The 24201-nt window shown below is 38.9% G+C and overlaps 1 protein-coding gene and 1 non-coding gene across 4 annotated transcripts in view; one reads left to right on the plus strand and one right to left on the minus strand.

Annotated features, from left to right (window-relative positions):
• The first annotated feature begins 1744 nt into the window (after positions 1–1744).
• Positions 1745–24201, plus strand: part of HIPK1 (homeodomain interacting protein kinase 1) — a 47879-nt gene continuing 25422 nt past the window's right edge. The window contains exons 1-3 of one of the 3 annotated variants that reach the window (XM_074370224.1): positions 1745–1934; positions 11336–12413; positions 20514–20637. In XM_074370224.1, coding sequence (XP_074226325.1) covers positions 11338–12413; positions 20514–20637 — 1200 coding nt within the window. In that variant the 5' untranslated portion in view covers positions 1745–1934; positions 11336–11337. The remainder of the gene's footprint in view (positions 1935–11335; positions 12414–20513; positions 20638–24201) is intronic. The other 2 variants (XM_074370222.1, XM_074370221.1) reach the window with 2 other exon arrangements.
• TRNAV-AAC (transfer RNA valine (anticodon AAC)) lies at positions 21636–21711 on the minus strand. The gene has a single exon. It is a non-coding gene; the product is annotated as a tRNA-Val (tRNA).

Here is a 24201-nt window from a genome sequence, read left to right on the forward strand (position 1 = left end):
AGACACTCTGACGAAATGACCTAAGAACAACGAAGACAGACATCAACAATTATAAATAAGGTACAAGAAGTAAATTAAGTAGTCAAGTGATGATGCAGAACTGAGCACCTAGAATAAAGTGGGGGTCAATCAGGAAAGGCTCCCTAAAGTGGAATTTTGAGATGTGTTTGAAAAGAAGAAAGGGACAGAACTTGGGAGAGTAGGAGCTTAGAAGCCTGTCACAAGAGTTGGGTAGAACCAAGGTATGGTAAGCAATTAGCATCTTTGAAGCCTGCTTTTCCAGCAGGGTATGTTCCACCCCAGAGCACTAGTTCTGGCTTTTCCCTTGCTCCACAGGCACGCATGCTCACCTGCTCTCCATGTTGTGATGTTTCCCAGGTCAGCCCAGTGTAGGACTTTATGTTCTCTAAGTTCCTGTGAAAATAAGCAAACAAAACTGTCCTGTGGGATTGAACACTTTTGTTAACCCAGGTCCTCTAGGGAAATAAACTTCCCTGTTCCCAATAAAATAGAATCATTCCCAGTGCTAAACAAAGGGAGAAACCCAAAGGTGGTATGACCATTTTAGCATATCTTCACAAAAATGATCTCTTTGATCCCAAGAGGTCAAAGATATATGAATGAGATCTGAGAAATATAACTTGATAGCAGAATCTTATCTTAAACACATGTTCCCTCTCCTTAAAGAGTATGTGCAGATATCCATGGTGCTGCACAGCCACTTTCTAGGGCTCAGATCCTTGCTGCTTCCAGCACCTGCAGGATGGGAAAAAAATTAATATACTGCTTATAAAACTTTCCCACTTGAGGAATCAGAGTCTTTTACTCAGTGAGTGACATGTCTGAAGTCTTCCAGAATCTCTTGGCCCTGGGAGATTGCAACTGTCTTTCTTATTAGGATAACCTAGTTTTCAAGCAGTGTCTTACTTTTTTTCAGAATGTTGTGTGCCCAACGCATTCCATTTCCTGAATACCTGGCTTTACTATCTCCTGGTAGACGCAAGAAAATTATGGTAGTATAAGCTCACTGCAGGTTTTGAGGGGTTGGGTTCAGAGCACTGCTACTCTTTCTCACCTCCTAATACAAACCCAGGGCCCCAAGGCGGCAATGGGAGAGTACCCTAAGGGGGCTTCTAATGTGCTTGGAGGCTTAAGGATCCCAAACGCGGCTGTCACTCAGCTAGACCGTCTCCGGAAGGCAACGAAACATTAAAGCCTAAACCTAGGTGATTTTTCACCAGCAGGGGGCTTCCCGGGTAGGCACTGCCTCCCCGCGCGCTGCCCAATCTCTGGGGGTGTCACACTAGCGGCTGGTGATGTCACACTGGCGGGGATGACATTTTAAAGCTGGACCCCACACTGCCACCAAGCACCTTTAAATCACCGCGAAGTCGACCGTGCGGAGGGGGCGGGGAATCCGACCCCCGCCCTCGATCCACGCTGGCTCCCCACGGAGGCCCACCCACTCCCAGTCCCATCAGTACTATGCAGTCGTCCTAACCCACCGGCTCTCCGGCACTTCCGCCTCAGTAGGTGTCATGGCGCGGGGCGGGGGACTAGTTCCCGCGAGGCGGGGCCGGCCGGATAGGGGCGGCTGCTCGGCGCTCAGCTCGTCGGGTCTGGCGACAACGGCGGCTGCGGAGCAAGGGGCCGGGTGGTGGCCCCGGACGGCAGTGGGAGGCCGAGGCGGGAGCGCGCGGGGCTGAGGCGGCGGCGGCGGCGGCGGCGAGGGGCCGGGCGGCGGAGCGGGCGGGAGGCTGAGGGGGCTCCCCCCGCGGGACGGGCGCGGGGACGGCTCCGGGGGGCAGGGGCCGGGGCCCGGGCCGGCTCGCGCGGGGGGTATGATGACCCGGCGGCGGGGCCCCGGATCTCGTCTCCTCCGCCGCCTCCTCACGGCAGCCCCAGCTCGCGGCTGAGAACCAGACACACCGGCGGTGAGTTGCGGCGGGCGGGCGGGCAGGGGCCGCGGCGGGGAGCGACCTCTCATAGACTCCCCGAGGAGGGGCTGGGCCGGCTGCGGGCTCTCCGGGTCGCCCGGCCTGCGGGGGGCGCCTCCTTCAGCGGCCCCCACCCGGGACCCGGCCGCTCCCGGCTGCGGAGAGGATGGCGTTCCCAGGAAAGTGGGGAGGCTCGGGGTTTGTTTTCGGGGCAACTCCCCCAGTCTCCTGCCACTTCTTTCCTGGGCGTGTTGTTGTCCTTAGATGACAGGGGGCCGCCTGGCGTCTCCTCGCCCCGCCAGTTTTTTCCCGGCTGTCGTGGCGGGTTCCCAGTGTGGCTGGTGCGTGTAGATTTCACAGCCCCTCTTAGCGCCATGGTTTTCGGTTATTTGTGCTGTTGGGGACCAGGAAGCGGTGTCTGGAGAGGACGGCGGCGGTGGGGTGGGTGTGGAAGCCTTCTCATCCTCTTCGCTCCTGTTCTTTAATCGTTAGGTTTGTAAATTGTAATGATGGTTGGAGACTACGTGGGACCGGCCCACCTAGTGTACAGCTGTGCAAGGCAGATCTAGAGGTCTGGCTCAAAGGGAAACTTTTGCTGTCTGTCGCCACTTTTCCAAAGCTTTCGTTTAAAAAAAAAAGGGGGGGGGTGAGGAAACAACCAAAACTCTTGGGTAAGCCCTCCCCGCCCCCCCCCCCGCCCCCTCAGTTCACAGGTTTGTGGGAAAGAGGCTCTTTTTGAGCCTAGCAACCAAGACCTGGGGCTCGGTTTCCAGGAGCGCTGGTGTAACCTCCAGTTTGTTGTGGTGACAAACCGTGAGCTTTGGCCTGTGTTTATGCTGGGCGCGCTTTCTTTCCTGTTAAGGTGGGGGCAGGAGGAGGGGCTAGAGAAGGGGAAAAAAACAACCCCAAGTTCCAGTGTGTCTTTCCTCCACTTAAACCACTGACTCAGTTGTAGATACTCATTTTGAGGCAGCCCTAGATGCTTTTTCTTAGTGACACTTTAGGAATTTTCAATAATTGCATCAAAATATTAGTTTCGACCATAGACTCTTGTGCCCAATCTGTCCTTTATCTTATTTGTTTCCTAGTAACTGATGAAAACAGCAGCATGGCTGACTGCTTCTGATGAAGAGGGGTTAAATTAAGTGGCTGATGCCCTCAACAAAACCTACAATTTTGCTCTTGTTTGTGTAAAGCTATTTTTGATTCCTGGTCTGTAGTGTTTTGGTTTTTTTCTTAAGATTATAGAGAATGCATATCATTACTAGCTCTTTTCGTTTGTAGGTCTAAGGCTTTCTGTAAAACGTTTAAAAATCTAACAAGTCATTTTATCTAATAGTTGTTAATTCAGCTGGTGATTTTGTATATACATGTAATCATCTCAGGGTTCAGTGTTGGAAAAAGACTGCTATGATGGTATGATGGGGGTTATCATTGACTTTAAAATACTGTTCCTGGCTTGAAGGATATTTTGGTAAAGTACTTGTGGTTGGAACTGGAGGCAGCCAAGCCAGTAAAGAGCAGCAGACGAGTGAAATGGTGAATAAGATCTTGTAAATATACTGCCTCTGGTTAGTAAGTACTACTTTTGCTGGTGATAGCTTCATGAATAGTTCATCCTGTCTTTGGACATTGTAGTTTTATGGGTTGCAAAGCAAGCAGATTGGTAACTTGAGGTTTAAAACCAAACTGGGACTCTCTCCTAAAAGAAAAGAAGATAATCTCAAGGTTCACAATTCTCTGGAAAACAGAATTCTTTTATTCTGTGGTTTTGTTTTCATAAGCACAGTTTAGTCAGTGGTTGGGTTAGTAGAAATTAGTGAGCCAAACCTGTCCTATAAGCTTCTTACACTTGGAACTTGTGCAACTTGTTTTTAGTTACATATTGTAACTGGTCCTTTTGTAATTTGAAGTAATTTTGCAAAGATGAACTTCCTTATCTGCCCTTTTATTTTCATTTTCATGACTATATAAAGCAATCCTTTTTTTCAAAGTTGCAATTATTAATTCCTCCCCAGTTTCTTTCTTTACATTTCATGCCATTCTGAACACAAGTCATCAAAATAATTTTTCTATCATACCACTTCAACAATCACTGATTTGCTTTTCGGTTCCTTTTTTGTTTTTGTTTTTTGTTCCTAATCTCCCAGCTTCCTAAATGCCTATGTATTTTGGTAGAGCATAATTTGACACTTAAAAAAAAATTACATCCTGTTTTTGTATTTTTCTTTTTTGTGTGTCATATCACCTCAGCAACATTCTGAGTTCTTTGAAGATAGGAAAACTTATGTGTATTTCTTTTGGATTCTTCAAGGGCACCTGGTACAGTGCTTTCCCACTGTGCTTAATGAAAAAGAATCAGAAACCCTGAATCATTTGCCAACAGTACTACTCACCAGCTCTGTGTGAAACTTATTTGACTTTCTTGTGTCTACTGTTTTTCATCTTGGAATTAGGGGGTTTTAGAATCTCTTAAGATACATTTTAGCTGTAAGAATCCCTGTACTTTTTTGCCAATATATCTTCTGCTCCAATCAAATACATCTTACTCTAAACATGTTTCAGTTTTCCACATCCCCTGATATACTGGCAGAAGTTATCTCATTCATCTGTAAGTGCTGCTTCTACCTTCTCTCTGCCAAACTGTTGTTACCTTACTTAAGTCTTGTTTTCCTTAGGCCTTTTCTGGCTGATCTGAACAGGTCCTCTCTTAGTGTTTTTGTTTCATATTGACCTATCCTTTGTTAATTTGTCACTTTTCTTACGCTGGAAACTCCTCGAGATATAATTTTCTTTATTCTTAACTTTATACACCTTGTAGACTGTCCTGTGCACATGCTAAGAAAGTACCATTTTACCAGACACAGAAGCGCCTGTTTTTCTTTTGTTCTGTTGCTGTAGATTAGTCATTCCAAATAAATCTAAGAGAACTGTTGAAATTTAGGGGAAAAACATCCTGCCTAGGGAAAGCACCCCTCAGCCAGTGTACCAAAATATTACAAAATTGGTTAAAATGGCTGGAAATTATATAGAATTGTAGAGTTACTCCTTTGTCAACTAAGGCTACATTTTCCACACCCTGTTTTTGCGAACTAGTTGGGGAACTGGCTTGTTTCACTTGGTTCCATATGAAGGAAGTGCTACAGGAAAGAGGGTGGGGGACTTTGATTCAAGTGCTGTCCTTAGAGTTTCAAGCTTATTTTTTCCTTCTGGATCGCTATACTTAGAAAGGTGGTCTCTTGTAGACAAGAGACTCTAATTTCTATCTTGACATGTGAGCATTTCTCTAATTTAAGTCAGGCTGACTTCTGAGGTTCCTTTACATGCATGTGTGGAGAAGTAATGTGATCCTGTTATAGTCATTCATTTTAGCAAACGTTTGACACATGCTGTATGCCAGCAGTTGTGATGAATGCTGGTAATACACACACACACACGAAAAATACCTACTCTGCCATCTAGAATTACCCTCAGAGAACTGGCAGTTTTGAAGTCAACTTGTAAATAAATAATTACAAATAGTCATACTTAGAATAAAATTCAGAGTGGCCTGCAAGTCAGTATGTGATCTGGCCCTTGTCTGCCTCTTTGGGCCCTGCTTCTACTATATTTTCCCTTGTTTGATTCCATCCATACTGGTCTCTTTTTCAAATAGGCCAAGAATGTATCTTGGCACTATTTCTTTTGCTGAAATGGCCCCTTCTTGTCAAGTAGGTCTCAGCTTTAAGTGCCACCATCCTACAGTGCCTTCCCTGACCACCAAATCCAGAGTATCTCTCATCCTCCCACCATCTCTATCATATCACTGTGTTTGTTTTCATTATAACCTTTATCACTAGCTGCTGTTTTCTTGGGTGAGGGGACGTGTTTGTCTCCCCAATAGAAAGTAAACTCCAGAAGATAAAGGATCTTGTCCATCTGGAACACCATTGCTATCACTGGGCTCTAGAACAGTGCCAGGCAGACATACTGGGTGCTCGGTGTAAGTTAAATGAATAAATGAAATCAGTAAGCACAAGTGTGTTAAGTGCTAGGAAGTAGTAGAGGATGCTGTGGGTGCCTTTATCAGGAACCTTAGCCTAGTACGAGCTGGTCTGGAGAAAGCTTCTCTAGGTGTGTTTGTCAGCGTAGGGCTGACTAAACAGTAATCTAGCTGAAGGAAAATCGTTTTTCTCTCATGTAACAGCCTGAACTAAATGTTCCAGGTCGAAGTGAGCGCTCCTGGTGGGCAGCTCTACGTGATCATTCAGGCTTCCATGTTCTTTCCATCTGGCTGCTCTGCCATCCCTTGGGTGTTGTCTCATGGTGGAAACTGGGTCTCTATGGGTTCCTGCTGGTGGAAAGGGAAAGGAACACCAAAGGCTGGTACATCACTTTCTGTTGGAGAGAGATGGCTAAATGTAGTCTAATCGCGTGCCTGGGATGGAGGGAGTAGATTTTGATCCAGACCAACGGCCTGTGTGCTGCACTGAAAAAGTAAGCTGTAGGCAGAGGCCAAAAGGATAAGTAGTGGTTAGAAGAAGTGAAGGCTTAGACGGTAAAATGAGGTTCTGAGAGAGGACATTCTATGTGAAGGAACTGAAGCAGAGAAATCAAGGCCTACTCTAGACCCAGAGACATTTAGTACCACTGAAAGAGAGAGTGCCTGGGGGAGAAAGACTAAAAAAACAATCAGAGTCGAGATCTTACAAAGTCTGACAATGCAAGTTAGAGACTTTGGACTTTATCCTAAGGTTGTAAATGGGGGAATAGTTATACATTTTTAAAAGCTTCAGTTGTTAAGGTGAAGAATGAATTGGGAGAAGGGAGCTTAAAAAGGAGCTTGAGGGTACCAGGTGAGGGAGACAAGTTAGGCTATTGAAGTAAATAGTCCGGGATTGTGCGGTAAGGGTGGAATGAGAAGAGATTTGGTGTTCCGGTGAAAGCATTACCCAACCTTAGCTTCCTTTATTTTTACACAATGTGTGTTCTTATTTACCCACTTTAATGATATGCATACGCTTTATATATCACTGTGATGGAAAATATGTACATCTGTGTACATGTCAGTCAAGGACAAGTGCTAGAGGAAGAAATCAATATACAGTACTGATTTTAGGTTATTTAGGTCACCAATTGTTTAATTGATTAAAAGGGCAAAGATGTCACCAAGCAGAAGCAGTAGAAATTTGTTTTTGTTGTGTCAGGGGGAAAGAGGAAAGTTACTAAAGACTAAGGGCAAAACATTGTCAGATGATTACCTTGGTTGTCAAATCTAACTGTTTCATTCATAGTTGTAATATTTGAATTCTTTATAGTAAGATTATCTACCTGTAGTGCCCATAGGGTGAGGCACCCAGTAAATGTTGTTAAATAGTTGTGACCATGGCAGGGAGTGGAGAGGCTGTTAATTTGACTGTTTTTGAAAGCCTTGGATTCTAGAAAAATTCAATTCTTTTTTTAGCAGTACGTAAGTACCAGTTGCCTTTTGTCTATTCTAGTTTAGGATTAATGCAGTTGGCAAATTTGTCATTTTATTTATATGGTTAAATCCTTAGAAAGTCAAGTTTGAAATGAAAAGACGAGTATATTGCTGGAGTCAAAAGGTGCAACATTTTCAGGAGTTTAGCTTTTAGTTTATTGGGAGCTATTCTTACGTGAATTGAAAATACGTGTAATTTGCTTAACAGAATCTGATACGTAGTAAGTTTTTCACAGATGTTAATTCTGTTCCATATTTTTGTTTGAGAAGTCTCAGCCTAGGAAGAAAAGTGTCTCCCCATTTGCAAAGCAAATTTTATGGAACATAGTATCTTTGTTTTGTGCCTAGAAATGTCTGTTTTTTAGCTGAATTTCAGAGTGTTACATAAGTCAGAGAGTTGATTTTTCTAGGCAATTTTGATTCCGTATTTTCTTCTCACCTAGTGCTAGTTGAGGTCAGGATGAGTCTTAGCCACACTGTAAGAGTCCTAGTGGCATGACATTGACTTAAGGACCACACAGCCTTGCTGGGGGGAAGGCCAATGAAATTCTGGATTCTTTCCCTTGTGGTAGACTTAAGCTTGTCATTAAGAATTATATTCATTTATATACTTAAACTTTCAGATCAGTCTTCTAGAACTAGTGCTTTTTGCAGTGCTCAGTGTGAAGATTTTAAGCCATTAGTATCTATTATTTTGTTCATTGGGTGAAAAGTTGTCAGTAACATTCCTCTGGTAAATGCAGTATTTTTAAAAAGTGTCTAGTTATGATCATACTTTAAAAATTTGGTATTACACTTAATGAATTCTTTTCAGTTTTATTACTTTGAGCCTCCGTATTCCTAGACATAGCTACACACTGCAAATTTTGTATTCAAATTCTTTTACTAAATACTTTTAGGTACATAAAGGTTGTGCTTGTGTTTTTTGATAGATTGTTAAAATTAGTAACTCACCAGATATGGAAAACAAATTTGAAAAATCTGCTTACTTTCACTGTTCAAAAATTGACTTGATTTTATGATAAATATTTTTGCATGTATTTTGTAAAGGCACTACTTGATTTCAGTTTTTCCTTTATTATAATTTGATATTATGTCAGTGATATAGGTAGAACAAGATGATTTGTAAATTTGTAAACTAGGAGTTAAATTGCAGTAACTTTATCTTTTAATTTACACTTTTTTACCCTCCAGGTTCATGTAAATTATGGAAACTCTTGTTTAAAGTAAATCCAGAGCACATTTTAAAATGGAAAGTTTAGGATTTGTTCTTCCTTCCAGCTATTTGGTCCAGTGCAGATGGTTATTAGTTGCATTCAGGCACGAAGAGATGTATACTTTTGCTTTTTTATGTTCTGTAACATCCCTTGTCATGTTTCCTTCCTTTCTGGTTGTGTGTATTTATTCTCTTATGACTAACAAAGTTATACTGTATGTACTAGAGTGGAGACTTCCCCCCTATCTCAAGGGCCAAGTGGATAAAAGAGAGGGACTTAAGAAAACAAAACAAGCATTTGAAAATCTTGCACTTTATAACATGAGTAGTAGGAGGTAGACTTGAGGTTGGTAGGCAGGGGTCAAAACACCCTGAGTGTCTGCCTGTATATTGCCAGAATCTGTGGTAGATTCTGGCAATATAAGCAAAAGAACAAGACAGGTATGGTACCTGCCCTCCTGGAAATTTTACTGTAGCTGGAAATGTAACATTACACGTAACATTCATGTTATAAGGTAGGTACACAGTATTATGGGAGTGCATGGTGGGGGAGGGGCGGCACTGGTGGTGGTGATTGTGGAGAGTGTATTTTATGAGTGCGAGACTTGGGAAACAGTTTTCCTAGCAGAAAGTCTTCTACATGTTAGAGGGCCTTCCAGGAACTGAAAGAAGGGCAGTATGGCTGGAATGGAGGAATTGAGGTGGGGAGATTTTAGGACACAGCAACCCGATATTTGGTGAGCTTTTTAAGGCAGGTTTAGGATTTTGGATTTTATCCCCAAAGCAGTGAAAAACCCTGGAGGCAGAGGGAGGGAGGTGGTTCAGAAAGAGCGGTCCTCTGATTTACATAGTTTAAAAACAAAGATCCCCTGAGTGCATTCGAGATGAGTTGGGAGGCTACTGGCAGTTTGAACTAGAAAAATTCCAATAAGGGTAGAGAAAAATGGCTGATTTGAAACATGCTTAGGAGGTAGAATGATAAAATTTGGTTATAGATTAGATATGGGGGATTAAGGGAGAGGAATAAGGGAGGGGAATGAGTCAGGATAATAATATTAAATGAGTTCTAGGCACTAAGCACGTCACATGTATTAAATCATTCTCAGAATAACCCTCTAAGGTAGGTATTGCTGTCACCATTTTACAAATGAGGGAACTGAGACTCATTTCCTCCTTGTTTTTTGGCTTGAGGTTTTAGATGTATGGTGGTCCATAATTGAGGTAGGAAACTGGGCGTGGGGTGGAGGCTTCAAAAGTATAATATTGGACATGTTGCATTTGAGATGTGTGTAAGTTAATGTGTGGAGTGGTCATTTGTAAATAAGGCTTTGGAGTTCAAGAGAAGTCTGGGTTAGAGAGAGATTTGAGAATTTTTCGCAGATGACCAGTTCTGGGAAGTAGTTATTGAAAAGGGGGAAGTGTGGAGCAAGAGAAGAGGGATTACTGTGGAGCCCCAAGGCATCTGAAGGTTGTATGGTTGAGAAGGGGGAAGATAAATATGAAATGGCTTGTATGCTATGGTAAATGTTTGGACTTTGTTCTGAAAGTATTAGCTTTGGGATTAGTCTTTGGGTTTATTGAGCTTAAGATGTCTGTGGGTCATTTAGGAACAGAAAGGTGGGCTGTTCTCACTCTCTTTCTTCATATTTTTCTAAGAATAACTTCCCGTGGTTCTTTAGAAGAGTCTCTCTAGGCTTCACGTCATCCTGATTTCTTTTCTTCTGGTCAGCTTATCAGTGGTCCTCTTACAATGTAGTGGTGAGACCTAGACCCTATTTTATGTGTGATCTGAGCAGAGTGAATTGCCTTCACTTTGTCTTCCACTTTCTGGACACTACTACTTCTGTGAATATAGTTTAAGATTGAATTAGCTTTTGAGGGGAGGGGAACATTATTACATAATGTTTCCTCTTACTAACAAACTGTTTTTCATATATTCTCCTGCTAAACCTTATATCTCTTATCCTTGTGCTTTGTGCTTGCCAAATTTTGGACCTAAGTAGGGAATCTATATTTGTGTTAAATGTCGTCTGCTAGATTCACCTTATGACGTCTGCTCCTTGTGATCTTTTTGGACCTGTTATTTAGCAATGTTGAGTATCCTGCCCAAATTTGGTTCATCTGTGAGTTTTATAAGCATGCCATCTATTGCTAAATTTAAGTAATTGATTAAAAAGTTACTCAGGGCAGGAATGAAGACAGAGCTCTGGAATGAACTCTGGAACAAAAGAGCCTGGTCTTGAATTTCAGTGCTACCATTTAATAGCTGTGTAATTTTGGGCAAATTACTTTCACTGCTCTGTGCCTTAGTTTCCTCATCTGTAAAATGGAAATAATGATAGTATTTTCAAAGGGTTGTGGTGAGAATTAAATGAGTAATGTGTGTGAAGTGCTAAGACTACCACTTGGCACATAGTAAGTGATCAATCATCTAAGCTATTATTATTGTTACTGTTTTTATTTTATAAATATTGTAGATGTTTATACTCTTTCAACAGTTTCCTATTATTGCTGAGTCTCAAAGGGTGATTGATGTGTAATTAGACCAAAGTGTTTATCCTTCTATTAATAGGAAAACATGTCTTGGAAAATGTATAAAGTAAAACCCCAGCCAGGTATATGTTTACTTGTGGTTTTTCTGAACTGAAAGATTTCTTATGTACCAATTGAGGGGATGGGTATAAAGTTGAGGGTCTAATTCTTTCCTCTTTCTCGATGTAGGTATGGCATCACAGCTGCAGGTGTTTTCCCCCCCATCGGTGTCGTCGAGTGCCTTCTGTAGTGCAAAGAAACTGAAAATAGAGCCCTCTGGCTGGGATGTTTCTGGACAGAACAGCAACGACAAATATTATACCCACAGCAAAACCCTCCCAGCCACACAAGGGCAAGCCAACTCCTCTCACCAGGTAGCAAATTTCAATATCCCTGCTTACGACCAGGGCCTCGTCCTCCCAGCTCCTGCAGTGGACCATATTGTTGTAACAGCCGCTGATAGCTCGGCCAGTGCTGCTACATCAACCTTCCAAAGCAGCCAGACCCTGACTCACAGAAGCAACGTTTCTTTGCTTGAGCCATATCAAAAATGTGGATTGAAAAGAAAAAGTGAGGAAGTTGACAGCAACGGTAGTGTGCAGATCATAGAAGAACATCCCCCTCTCATGCTGCAAAATAGAACTGTGGTGGGTGCTGCTGCCACGACCACCACTGTGACCACGAAGAGTAGCAGTTCCAGCGGAGAAGGGGATTACCAGCTGGTCCAGCATGAGATCCTTTGCTCTATGACCAACAGCTATGAAGTCTTGGAGTTCCTAGGCCGGGGAACATTTGGACAGGTAGCTAAGTGCTGGAAGCGGAGCACCAAGGAAATTGTGGCTATTAAAATCTTGAAGAACCACCCGTCCTATGCCAGACAAGGGCAGATTGAAGTGAGCATCCTTTCCCGCCTAAGCAGTGAAAATGCTGATGAGTATAACTTTGTCCGTTCTTACGAGTGCTTTCAACATAAGAATCATACCTGCCTTGTGTTTGAGATGCTGGAGCAGAACTTATATGATTTCCTAAAGCAGAACAAGTTTAGCCCACTGCCACTCAAGTACATCAGACCAATCTTGCAGCAGGTGGCCACGGCCCTGATGAAGCTCAAGAGCCTTGGTCTGATTCACGCTGACCTTAAGCCTGAAAACATAATGCTCGTCGATCCAGTGCGCCAGCCCTACCGAGTGAAGGTCATTGACTTTGGTTCTGCTAGTCACGTTTCCAAAGCTGTGTGCTCAACCTACTTACAGTCACGTTACTACAGGCAAGTGGCAAATGCTAAAAAAACGTGTCTTAGATTAGAGTTCTGTCTTTATACTTAACATGTATTACAAAGGGCTATATATAACAGTGAATTTACTTACAGATTTCAACACAGCGTAGGATAAATATGTTTTGGTTCATTCCATGTGTGTGGCATTCCTATATGTAACATTATTTCTGAAATTTTATTTAACACTAGAAAAATTAATTCACTCCGATTTTGAGGGTTTTTCCTAGTTGAATTATACTAGCATCTGGCTCTTTCTTTACTACCATTATACCTGATTTTCCCATTTTAAAGTGTCTTCAAATATATAAAGATGTTTACTTATTTGTGATGGATTTGGGCATATGATGCTACTTTTTTCCAAATTCCTATCTTGGCAGGTGTGATGCCTTGGGAATAATTCCAGGTTTAACTCTAGCAACATTTTATTTTATGCTTTCTTTCTTGCATAATAAAGAGAATTAGATTAGATGATTGCTAAGGTCTCTTCTTGTTCTAAGATTCTCAGATTACTTTGAATTTATTTGGACATGAATTTATTTGGTTTTAAAATGGCCTTGACCCAAGCATCTTTCACTTTAGCGATTTATATTTCCAGATTGGTACTTCTAATAAAGCTACCTTTTCAATATATAATAATTATTGGGACGGTCCTTAAATGCTGGTATACAGAATTTTGTCTGTACTGTAATGGAGGGACATTACTGAAAGAAGAGGGGAATGTCTTTAAATGAGCTTGTTATTTTTCAGTACCTCATTTTTCTTTCCACTTATTAATTTTAAGGATATTTTAACGATCATGCATTAAACACAAATTGTACATTCATCCAATCAAGAAGTGAAACACTAAACAAGAGATAACCCACAAAATGTTTATCAGGAGATACGTCTAACATGTCAAATGCCTATAATAAATTTTGAGGAAATAGAAATTCTGAACTAAGAATTTTATATTATCTGTGAAAATAATGTAAGGGTATTTTAACCTGTACGTGGACTCAGAAAATATGCCATCTACATATTTTTTGTTTTTCAATTGTGGTAAAATCTGCCTAATATGACATTTACCATTTTAACCATTTTTAAGTATACCATTCAATGTTGTGAAGTACATTCACAATATTGTATAGCCATTACCTCTATTTCCAAAATTTTTCATCACCCAAAACAGAAACTCTGTAACCATTAACCAGTAACTACCCATCCTCCTACCTGTTACCTCTGTTGGACTTTGTGTCTCTATAAATTTGCTTGTTCTAGATATTGCAATTAAGTGGAATTATACAATGTTTGTCCCTCCGGGTCTGGCTTATTTCACTTAGCAAAATGTTTTCAAGGTTAATCCTTGAAATTCTGTAGCATGTATCAGAATTTCATTCCTTTTTAGGACTGAGTAATATTCCATTGCATGTATACACCACATTTTGTTGTTTATCTATTGATGGACACTTGAGTTGTCACCACCTTTTGGCTGCTGTGAATAATGGTGCTATGAACATTGGCATATGAGTGTTTAAGTCCTTGTTTTCAATTCCTTTGGTTACAAAGGTAGAAGTAGAATTTCTGGGTCACATGGTAATTCTTTGTTTGACTTTTTGAGGAACCACCAAAAAAACTCTTCCACAGCCACTGCACGATGTTACACTCCCACCAGCAGTGCATGAGGATTCCAATTTCTTCTTATCCTCACCAGAACTTGTTATTTATTTTCTTTCTTTCTTTCCTTCTTTCTTAATTTTTCTTCCTTTCTTTCTTCCTTTCTTCCTTTCTTTCTCTCTCTTTTTTTCTTTTTCTTTTTTTGATAATAGCCATCCTTATGTATGTGAAATGATGTGGTTTTGATTTGTATTTCCCTAATGATTAGTGATAGTGAGCATCATTTCATGTGCTTATTGGCCATCTGTATATCTTTGGAGAAATGTCTAAGTCCCTTGTCCATTTTTTAATTGGATTTTTTGTTGTTGTTGAGTTGTAGCTGTTCTTTATATATTTTGGGTATCAATCCCTGGTCAGATACATAATTTGCAGATATTTTCTCCCATTCCATAGTATTGCCTTTTCACTCTATTGATAGTATTATTTGCACAAAATGTTTTAAATTTTGATGAAGTCCGATTTGTCTTTTTTGTTGTTGTTGCTTGTACTTTTGGTATCATATCCAAGAAATCATAGGCAAAACAATGACATGAAGCTTTCCCTGTTTTCTTCAAATGGTTTTAGCTCTTATATTTAGGTCTTTGATCCATTTTTGTAGGATATAAAGTATTTAATTTTTGTAAGGTATAAAGTATGGATCCATTTTCATTCTCTAGCATGTGGATATTCAGTTTTCCCAGCACCATTTGCTGAATGACTGTCCTTTCTCCATTGAATGGTCTTGCCACTCTTATCAGAACCCTTTGACCATATATATAAGGGTTTACTTCTGGGCTCTCTATTCTCTTCCATTGTTCTAAATGTTTGTCTTTATGCCAGTACCATGCTTTTTTGATTACTTGTAGCTTTGTAATAAGTTTTGAAATCAGAAAGTGTGAGACCTCCAGTTTTACTCTCTTTCAAGATTGTTTTGTCTATTTGGAGTCCCTTGAAATTCCGTATGAATTTTGGTTTTTGATAGGGATTGCACTGAATCTGTAAATCACTTTGCACAGTATTGACATCTTAACAATACGAAGTCTTCCAATTCACCCTCATCTATTTTTAGCTTTTTTTTTTATAGTTTTATAAAACTATGCTATTTCTTACTTGAGTGAGATGAATAAAGAAATTCTTAGGACCTTTGGTTTTTGATTTCATGCTGCTCTAGGCAGCTTGGATAATTTTGAGAATTTTACCTCCATTTATTTATTTATGACTTGGGGTATTTAGGTTCCAGTTACTTTTGCTTCTAATATTTTCCCTTGAGCAACCCCCCCCCCCCCATATATACAGTATACGCTATAGGTGCACTGAAGTGTTGAACTCTGCATCTCATTTTGTGAGCACGGGGGTGGTAAGAGTGAGAGCACAGCTGAGGCATGAGGGCTGATCAGCTCTTGCTTTCTTGATCTTTTTCTCCAATCAGTGCCAGCAGGTGTTCTTTAACTATTTGCTCTGTCAGAGAGAAAGTGCATTCTCTTGTGGCAGCAGAGCAATTTTAAGATTGAAAAGAGTGATAGAGATAAGAATTATTTCATGAAATATTCTTTTCTGGAATTTTCTCTTAAAGGGTAAAGGACACTTGAGTGATAATTAGTTCTGGCAACTTAGCTTTCTCTAATGTGTAATTTATTTGAATACTTTTCAGTGTTAGGTTGCTGGTCTTTGCTGCTTTTCTCATTCTTTTAATTTAATTTAAGCTGTTCCTTGAGTAACTTTGTTCTGTTTTGTTTTTACAGAAAATATGATTTTCAAAATTTTAAATCCACCAGTAATTACTCTTCAACAAAGCTTCCTATAAATTCATTGCATTTAGTTGTTCGATACAGGAGTACAGTCATCCATCGTTATCCGTGGGGGTTTGGTTCCAGGCCCCACCCCCATACCAAAATCCACAGATGCTCAAGTCCCTTATTAAAAATGGTGTAGTACAGCCTGCTTTCCACATCCACAGGTTTTGTATCTGTGGTTACAGAGGGCCAACTGTAATTTTAAATGGAGCTTAGTATACCCCTTAAAAACAGGAGTTCATTCTGTGTATTACTGAGAAGTTACCGTGTATACTGAGGTTCAGTATCCAGGGCATGACTACATTTAAGATTTAACACGAGTGTTCTGTTGTGTCACAGTAGTACTTGATAATGAGTCTAAGGCAAATAGAATAGCAACTTATGCAGTTCTTCTTTATTGTTAGTTTTATCCACAGTGATCCTCTTCATGTTGCATTGTTGCTTTATTAGAGTACATTAAGTCCTTACCCTCTTGTCTTTCAGAAAACCTCTCTGAAATCCTTTTGGCCAGTGAAACATTCTGGCTCCAGAGCCAGTCTTCCTCTTACCCTCCTGTTTAGTTTATATTGCTTCATCTTGCTGGTAACATGCCAAAGTACTATCAGTTGACATACATTTTTGCCACCATGCTGTCTCTGTTGGCCACTGGCATGACTCGATGATTCAGACAGTACAAATAAAGTACTTTATTTCCTGGCCTGCTGTAAATGTAAATGTAGACTAATTTCATGAAAAGTTGCCGTCTCTGGGGTTTGAGTTCTAGGCACAAAGGTTTGCCATGCTTACAAGCTCAAAGCTTTTCCATTCTGAACAGACTAGTTGGCCTTTATTTAAAGCTGAGGTCATTTTATTATGTATGGAAGGACAAGGTCTAGAGAAGGAAGGCATGTTTTCAGTTCATCCTAGACAAACAAACAATCCAGTTTCATCTGACAGTGAAACCACAGTTACACCTAAGCCACAGATGCAGGAAGTTAGACTGTATGTAACGACTCTTATTTGATAAGTAAGTTTGATGGCTCTGAGATGGGTAGGAAGAAACAAGAGTGTTCATGAAAATGAGCAGAGAATGATTTGTACTGTTAAATGATCCAAGCCGCAGCTTGCTCTGGGTTTCGGTGAAGTAAATCTTTACGACCTAGGTGAAAAATTTCAATTTAAAGGTATTTAAAGTTGGGAAATAAAAAGGTATGAATTGCTGTCTCTAACACCAGGTTAATTAGAGCCTGTTTAGTATTTTTTTTTTTAATTTTAATTAAAAAATTTTTTTCAATGGAGATGCTAGGGATTGAACCCAGAGCCTTGTGCATGCTTAGCATGCGCTCTACCGCTGAGCTATACCCACCCCCAACCCAGTATTTGTTCTCTAAGGATGGAATGTACTTCAAAGAGGAGATCCACTGTGTCCAAAGTACAGTTAATACCATTTTTCTACCAAGGGCTGCCAGTTTTATTTTCCTCTTTCCTGTGCTTCAGTAGGTAGTCTTTTTTACTGTCCAGCTAGAATGTCAGAGCTGGAAAGGGACTTAGAAGAGTAATTGTCTTACTGTATAGATGAAGTAGAACCAGAATTTTAGTGTCTAGAGTTTATATTGAGGGATTGAGAGATAATGGAAGCCAAGAGGAAAGATGATATAGTAATGAAAATATTAAGAATTTTAATCTGAATTCACAATTTAAAACATTCAGTCTTTAAAGGTGAACTTGCTCTAAATTATTCATTTCTGTTCAGTAAAAGAAGATAACGTCAGTCTTTTTGTTTCTTAGAGTTTAGGTAAGTCTTAACATTTTTAGGCTCTAATGATAGTGAACAGCCCTCAATAGACTAAGCAGCCTTATTTTATTTTTATTTTTACTGCTTTTTTTTTCTTTTGATACTTACTTTTTTGTATGGTAGATGTGGTAGAGTTAACTGTTTTGAGTGAGCTTTTGCTGGAAATCCTTAGCTGCCTTTGTTACTCCAGAAGGCAGGGTAAGACCAAATGGAAAAAGTGACTCCAGCCAATCTTCAGGGTTTTTTTGTTTATTGGGACTTGGGGGCAGGAATTAGTGTTTTTCTTAATTTCCCTGAAACTCTAAGCTTTAGAAGCCTAACAATTGTCACATACTATGTATGGCTACCTTTTTAAAGAAGTAAATTATTGGGTTGTCTGGCCCCTCCCTGTGACCTACCTTTTGGGTTTTAAAATGTCTTCCTGGTATAGTGGAATGGCAGAATCAATCTGCTGCTCTTCAATTGATGTTTAGGAATGTTCTAAGCCCAGTTTTCATTTTGGCACAAAGCCATTTGCGTTTTCCCTGCCAGCTATTTTTGGCACTGTCATGAACTTAGAAATTAATGATTCTGCTCAGTGGAAGTTAAAATTTTGTTCCTTTTCAGTTTTAGAAAAGCTTTTATGTTTCTGCGTACTCTTACCCTCTAGTTTCTTAATGCTGTCAAACATGCCACAGTGGTTGTATTTCACTGAACCCTGAAATTCCATCAGTAATACGGGGCTCTAGCCACCAGCAACAGGAGTATCACTCTTGAAGATTTTTTCTTTGGCTCACAGAACCACAGTTCACATCAAACAGGACAAAAACTGATGAGATTAGTGCTTCAACCTTTAGCTTACAAACAGTGTAAGCCTCGACAGGCCTGGATCTTCTGCTGTTTCTGTGCAAGGATTGGGAAAGCTTCTAGACCCTATGAAGTCCTTTAATTTATCCTATTTCCTAAGGGAGGATATTCTTATTTAGGGCAATAGCTTTATTCCCTCCCCACTCAGTCTTTTGTTCCCCCTACGTACACACAAAGCAACAGTAAGCACACATTGCTTGAAAATAAAGTTTGGGAAACCTAGGCGTTCCATGAGGAGACATGGCCTATTAGATGGTTCCTGATGGAGAGATCTGCTTTTCCATTTAGCTTCGGTTAAATGAGGGATATGAATCTGGAGTGTCCTTACAGATTCAAATCCTGTGACTTATAAGAAGGAAAGGAAATTATTTGGAGAAGATGATAAAGTATTTAAGAACTCAGACCTTGAATCCCTACTGCCTGGGCTCCAGCCTTGGGCAAGTTACTTAACCTGTCAGTGCCCAGTTTATTCATTTCTAAAATGGAAATGATACTCCTATATAGACTTTAAGATACCATGATTATAAGATGAAATATGATTATGTACTAATAAGAAAGTAAAAGATCTGCCATTAAACTAAAACTTACCATCACTTGCAAGAATCTTAATTTTAGAGATGTTAAAATGTGAAAAAAATATGCATCTTATAACTGATGACTTAATAGTGGCAATGCCTGCTTTCATAGGTTTGTTGTAAGGATTGAGTGAACTCATTTATAAAGAACTTAGAACAGTGCATGGCACATAGTAAGCACTACACAAGTGTCATCTATTATTGTCAATAGTAAAGTTACCTATTATTATCATCCTTTTTTTGAACCCACTTATCTGTTAATTTTAGTCACAGTTTGAAAAATACCATGTATACCACCTTGCCAAATAGATGTATATAGATGGGTATGTATTTAACATTTACTCATTTGGAGGCAGAATAATTTACTCAACTTCAGAGCAAGACTGCCAGGATTCAAATTCTAGCTCTGCTACTTATTAACTATGGGATTTTGGGCCAATTACTTAATATGTCTGCCTCTGTTTCCTCTTAAATGGGGATAATAATTTTGCCTTGGATGTGATTATATATATAAAGCTCTTAGTTTATGGTTATTACCATAGTCTTCTCTTTACGATTCCCTATGGTTGGGTTTCTCACTGAGAGCATTAATGGAGATGAATATTTCTGGAAACAGTTCAAAGTTTTAAAATAGTGTTGATATAGTAATAAAAGTCATTGTTTTATCTGACACTTAGATAGTGCTTGCCATGAGCCAGGCCGTGGTCAAGAGCTTTAATATTTAAACATCATTATCATCATCATCATTATTATTTATTACTTATTTACTTAAATCTTACCACAACCTTATGTAGTAGGTACTCATCTCCATTTTATGAATGAGGAACCTGAGGCACAGAGAGATTAATTGCCTACTGCTATTAAATAATGGAACTAGGGTTTGAACGCTGGTAGTCTGGCTGTAGAGTCCTTACCGTCAACCACTCTGTCTGTACGGAAGACATTTCTGTCACAAAGGGGTATTTTTTGATCAGGCCATTTAATTGATTTTTCCATAATTAAAAAGGTGCTAAGAATAGAAAGAATAAATCCATAATCTCTTATCTGTAATTTCAAAATTCAGAAAGCTCTCAAAGCTAAAAATCTTTTTTCTGAGTTTGGTATAAGCTTATTTGTTGGCATGACCTGACTTGAATTAGTGTAAGGCTGTTTAAAGCATTTATCTTGCTTAATGTGATTGTTCATATGTTTTGTTGCAGAAATATTAATGTGTTTGATTATGAGGTGCTTCCTTAAGCTCCACTGGGATTTATCATGCAATATGTAGTACCTTTCTGAAATGCAAAAAGTTCTGAGTTCCAAAACATATCTGGCCCCAGGAGTTTCAAATTATGGATTTTATACCAAAGATCATTTTCAGTTTCATTAAATCAATGTACCTTTACCTGATACTAAAATAAGACTTAGTCAACATAGTTAATTTCCCAAAATAATGTTTATTTTTGTAATCTGCTATTTTTGTTTTTGTTAGAGCCCCTGAAATTATTCTTGGATTACCATTTTGTGAAGCTATTGATATGTGGTCATTGGGCTGTGTGATAGCTGAGCTGTTCCTGGGATGGCCTCTTTATCCTGGTGCTTCAGAATATGATCAGGTAAGAGTGTTTATTTGGATGGAAATAGAAAACAAATAGTTACTTGTGAAAGAGATTCTAGAGGAAAAGAAGTACTAGCGAAGTATTTAGATAGTAGGGAAGTAATAGTCTGATTAAAAATAATTTTGAAAGAATAAAATTTTTTCTACTGCTTCTTAGTCTGAAGTTGTTTGCTATTCTATATTTTAAAAAGGATTTTACTTTATGTAACTTTAGATTGCTACTTTTCCAGATCTAATGACTTATTAGAAGCCAGTGTGCCTTATGCGTTTAAGATATGAAAATACAGTAAGGATGTGAAATTGGAATTTTAAAAGCAAAATTTGACTCATTCAGAGCTGTTATTTCCTTTTATGCATGGCACATGCTGAAGTAATGCAATGTATATTAGGTCTCTGTAAAATAGGATTTAGGAGGATTTGCCTGAAATCATGTAAGTTGAAAAGTATTGTAATAAATTTTCCATGTTTGAAAACACACAAGCTTCAGAAGATATGCCACAGCTTCCTAAGGAGCTGGTCCTAAAGGAAGAAGTTTTGCCATGGAAGTAAATTGTGAATTCTCATTTCTTGTTCTTAAGAAAGTCTTCTAACTACTATGTTACAAGCTCTTTGAGGGCAGAAACTGATTGTACTAGTGTATTCGTCACTGCTGACTACTGCACATAGTAGGTACACGAGGTTTTTTGTCTTTGATTTTTTTTTTTTTTTGAGAAGTGAATGGTTATCTGGAATTATGAAAGGGAAAAAGAGTAAAACAGTGAAAAGAGCAGGATTAGGGATAGTTTATCTTGATGCATCTTTGGATATAAAAGATTCCTATGGCTGGATCCTTGTTCTTACAGCTGATTTTTTTTTTTTTAACAACTTGAGGTATAGTTCACATACCATATAGTTCAGCCATTTAAAGTATACAGTTCAGTGGTCTTCAGTATGTTCACAGGTTTGTGAACCATTACTGCAATCAGATTGATTGATTGATTGATTGATTGATTTAAATGGAGGTACTGGGGATTGAACCCAGGAGCTTGTGCATGTTAAGCACATGCTCTACCACTGAGCTATACCCTGCCCCCTGCAATCAGTTTTAGAACATTATCATCACCCTAAAATGAAGCCCAGTACCTGTTAGCAGTCAATGGCCGTTCTCCTCCAACTGCTTCTACCACTACGACCTTGGGCAGCAACTAATTTACTTTCTGTCTTTACGGATTTGCCTATTCTAGCATGTCATATTCATCACATACACTATGTGGATTTTTGTAATGGGCTTCTTTCACTTAACCCTAATGTTTTTCACCCATGCTGTGGCATGTATTAGAGCTTCATTACTTTTTGCAGCTGATTAATGTTCCATTGTATGTGTGTATATATACACATTTTGTTTATCTGTTGATAGACGCTTGAGTTGTTACCACCTTTTGGCTGTTGTGAATAATAATCCTCTGAACATTGGCGTACAAGTGTTTAAGTCCTTGTTTTCAATTCCTTTTGTTATAAAACTAGAAGTGGCATTGCTGGGTCATATGATAATTCTATGTTTAACTTTTTGAGGAACCACCAGACTGTTTTGCACAGTGGTTACACCATTTTCCATTCCCACCAGCAATGTACAAGAGTTCAGTTTTCCTACATCCTTCATCCTTGCCAACACTGGTTATTTTCCTTCTTTAAAAAAAAAAAATAGCCATCTTTGTGGATGTGAAGTGATATCTCATAATGGTTTTGATTTGTATTTCTCTAATGATTAGTAATGTTGGACATCATTTTATGTGGTTACTGGGCATCTGTATATCTTTGGAGAAGTCTGTGCAAGTCCACTACCCATTTTTGAATTATTTTTGTTGTTGTTTTTGTTGTTGGGTTGTAGGAGTTCTTTCTATATTCTTATCAATCCCTTATCAGTTATGTGATTTGCAAATACTCTCATTCCATGGGGCTGCCTTTTCACTCTGTAGACAAGTTTGCACAAAAGTTTGTATTTTTTTTCAAAAGTTTTAAATTTTGATGTCCCGTTTGTTGTTTTCTTTTGTTGCTTGTACCTTTGATATGCAAGAGATCATTGCCAAACCCAGTGTCTTGAAGCTTATAAGAGTTTTATAATTTTAGCTCTTATATTTAGGTTTTTGAGCCATTTAAAGTTAATTTTAGAATATAGTATAAGGGAAAAGTCCAGTTTCAGTCTTTTGCATGTGGATATTCAGTTATCCCAACACAATTTGCTGAAAACTGTTCTTGGCATCCTTGTCAAAAATCAATTGACTCTAAATAAATATAATGATTTACATCTTCTGTCAGTTCTGTTCTGTGGATCTGTATCCTATATCTATCCTTATATCTGTGCCACACTATTTTGATTACTGTAGTTTTGTAGTCAGTTTTGAAACCAGGAATTGTGAGTCCTTTAACTTTGTTCTTTTTCAAGATTGTTTTGGCTATTCAGGGTCCCTTGAGATTCCATATGAATTTAGGGTAGGTTTTTTTATTTTTGCAAAACAAAATTATTGTTTTGTTTTAAATAGGGATTGCTTGAATCTATAGATTGCTTTAGGAAGGATTGCCATCTTAACAGTGTTGTCTTCGGATTCATAAATATGATCAAGTTCATTTAGGTTTTCTTTCCCAGTGTTTAGTAATTTTCAGAGTTCAAGTTTCACATTTCTTTTGTTAAATTTATTTCTAAATATTATATTTTTTTATGCTATGGTGAATGGAATTATTTTCTTCATTTTATTTTCAGATTGCTCATTGCTAATGTATAGAAATACAGTGAGTTTTGGAGTTGATCTTGTGTTCTGCAACCTTATTGAATTCTTTTTCTAATAGTTTTCTAAAAAGACTCTAGTTCTAATAGGTTTTGTGATGGATTCCTTATAATTTTTTAACTACAAGATCATGTCATCTACAAATAAAGATAATCTTACACCTTCCTTTCTAATCTGGATTTTTTTCCCCTTGCCTAACTGCTTTGCATTGAACCACACTAGTATAGTGTTGAATAGAAATAGCAAGACATCCTTGTCTTGTTCCTGGTTTTAGGGGGAAAGTGCCTCTCACTATTAAGTATGGTATCAACTGTGGATTTTTCATAAATGCTATAGCTGAGATTTTACAGCAGATGTTTGTGTCTTGAAGTCAAATGTGTGTACCCTCTCTAGATATTTGTTAATGGCTTCAACTTTGTTGGAAACATTTTAATTGTTTAAAATAACGAATGACAGTAATACTTCCTGTTTGTGTAAATGTGGGGTTTTTGCTGTTGTTTTGTTTTAAACTGTATGAAAAGCAGTATATGGATGATAGCTTCCCATTCTGTTTTCACAGTGAAGCTCTTTAATTCTATAGTAATAAACATTCTAATGCTTTAACTTTATAAGTGCATCATTGTAGAAAAATTAGAAAAGATGCCAAGAGAAAAATTTTAACCTTTAGTAGTTCTACCGCTCACAGGTAACCTGTTACATTTTGGTATGTTTTATAATTTTTTACACATATAATTTGTTAATTTTCTTTATTGAGTATCTACTTTGTGCTAGATACTCTGGACACTGGCGATTTGGTGCTG

The sequence above is a fragment of the Camelus bactrianus genome, chromosome 9, assembly GCF_048773025.1.
Source record: "Camelus bactrianus isolate YW-2024 breed Bactrian camel chromosome 9, ASM4877302v1, whole genome shotgun sequence".
In the NCBI taxonomy this organism is placed as follows: domain Eukaryota; kingdom Metazoa; phylum Chordata; class Mammalia; order Artiodactyla; family Camelidae; genus Camelus; species Camelus bactrianus.